The sequence below is a fragment of the Bison bison genome, unplaced genomic scaffold (assembly GCF_000754665.1).
Source record: "Bison bison bison isolate TAMUID 2011002044 unplaced genomic scaffold, Bison_UMD1.0 scf7180017864181, whole genome shotgun sequence".
NCBI lineage: Eukaryota > Metazoa > Chordata > Mammalia > Artiodactyla > Bovidae > Bison > Bison bison.
Window position 1 is genome coordinate 2,273,870 of NW_011494753.1, and position 2,177 is coordinate 2,276,046.

The window sequence follows — 2,177 nt, forward strand, 5'->3', positions numbered from 1 at the left end:
CAGAGTCGGACATGACTGACGTGACTTAGCAGCAGCAGCAGCAGTGAGGTGCCATGCAGCCGGAATTCTAATTAATACATTCAAACACATTTTCCAAAGTTGATAAAAATTATTTCCTTATGACATGCTGTCAGACAAACAAAATGTTGTTTGAAAATAATAGATATAGCCTGGCTCCAGACATTGGGCTTTATCTTAAAATGTCTTAAAATTATATCACACAACTTGAAATGAGAATAAGTAAATAACCAAAGATACCAAGGATATCAAGAGCATTATTTTAAAAAGAAAATCTGAGTTAAATGTATTATTATCGCATTGTTCCCTGAAGAGAAAGTCTTTAAGGAAAAAAAAGTGAAAGAAAATAAGAAACTTGTCCTTGGGTTAGTGACCTTCCCTCCCTACATTGCAAGTGGGTTTAGTTTACTGGGGAATTGTATCAGGCCTTCAGGAAGTGTATAATTTAGTACTGTTTGATCAGTTCCCACATATGAAGAGTAAAGCTTCCAAATTGTCTTCTTGTGAAGACACGAATGATTACACGAATACCCCAACCTGACAGGTAACATTGAAACATGCATAGTCTCACTTGTGAATAGTGATGTGGAAATGCAAAATAGTGCAATGAAAGAGTAACGCTACCACAGCTGTGTAGGCCTCATCCTCTTGATTCAGGATTAGGAAATCAAGTTAGGTTAAGGAGAAAAATCACATAGTCACCTCCATATACATTTAGTAAAATTCAATATTCATTCCTAATTTTTTTTTCATTTCTAGCAAAATATAAGCGTATCTAGCCAAAATCTGCCATCCTGCTTAATGGTAGAATTCTAGAAACATCCCTTTAAAATCAAGAATAAGACTTATTTCCATTACCACTATTACTATTTCCACTGTTACTTAAGATTCTTATAGAAGTGTTACTCAGCCAGGGCAACTATGAAAGAAAACACTAATAAGAGATGAGAAAACTGAAATGAAAGCTTTCATATTTGGAGAGAGAACTAGAAAAACCAAACAGGTGAACTGGAAAGCTATCAGGAAAAATAATTTGGTAAGGTTGATGAAAATACTGTCATCTTATACACCATGAAGTCATTATAGATGCCACCTCTTTAGACATTAGAGATAATTTGGATTGTGGGTGTGGATCAAGGGGGTAGTATATATGTGCTCAGTCGTGTGTGACTCTTTTGCCACCCCATGGACTGCAGCACGCCAGGCTCCTCTGTTCATGGCATTTCCCAGGCAAGAATGGTGGAGTGGGTTACCATTTCCTTCTCCAGGGGATCTTCTCAACTCAGGGACTGACAGGTGGATTCTTTACCACTGAGCCACCTGGGAAGCCTGGAGTCAAGCGTTAGGCTCCATCAGATACTGATGCCCTAATAAAAAATTACTTAGTCTTGGAATGCTTAATAATTAAGTTGATAGTGGTTTGTGAATAAATAAAATAGGTCAGTTTCACTAGAACAGAGCCCAGAAATACACCCAAATGCTTCTGGGAGAAGTGAGTAAATAGTAAACATAACATTTCAAACGAGTGCGGGAAAGAGGTCATTTACAGCTCCTTATCCTACCTCCAGATAGGAGTAGAAGTCACAACTGCCATCCTTAAAAACATGCAAAGACAAAGCGGGATTTTATTCAGGAACAATGCATTTCTTGCTCTCCCCCTAGTAAAAGTATTAGTTGCTTTTACTCACCTGTATGTCTTAATTCTATTTCCAAACGTGTGGTAACTCTTTCTGTCTCTTGCTCAGATGAATGAAAAAATTGCGTCTTTGGAAAAAGAGTTGTTGGAGAAGAAACCTTGGCAGCTTCAAGGAGAAGTGACAGCGCAGAAGCGGCCCGAGAACAGCCTCCTGGAAGAGACCCTGCACTTCGACCACGCCGTGCGCATGGCACCTGTGATCACAGAGGAAACCACTCTCCAACTAGAGGATATCATTAAGCAGAGGATAAAAGATCAGGCTTGGGATGATGTCGTACGCAAAGAAAAGCCTAAAGAGGATGCATTTGAGTATAAAAAGCGTTTAACACTGGACCACGAAAAGAGTAAATTGAGCCTTGCTGAAATTTACGAACAGGAGTACATCAAACTCAACCAGCAAAAAACAGCAGAGGAAGAAAATCCAGAGCATGTAGAAATCCAGAAGATGATGGACTCCCTCTTC

General features: G+C 39.0%; 1 protein-coding gene across 1 annotated transcript in view; it reads left to right on the forward strand.

Moving 5' to 3' along the window:
- MPHOSPH10 (M-phase phosphoprotein 10 (U3 small nucleolar ribonucleoprotein)) overlaps nt 1-2,177 on the forward strand; it is a 13,401-nt gene that overhangs the window by 5,480 nt on the left and 5,744 nt on the right. The window contains exon 5 of the mRNA XM_010843249.1: nt 1,764-2,144. Coding sequence (XP_010841551.1) covers nt 1,764-2,144 — 381 coding nt within the window. The remainder of the gene's footprint in view (nt 1-1,763; nt 2,145-2,177) is intronic.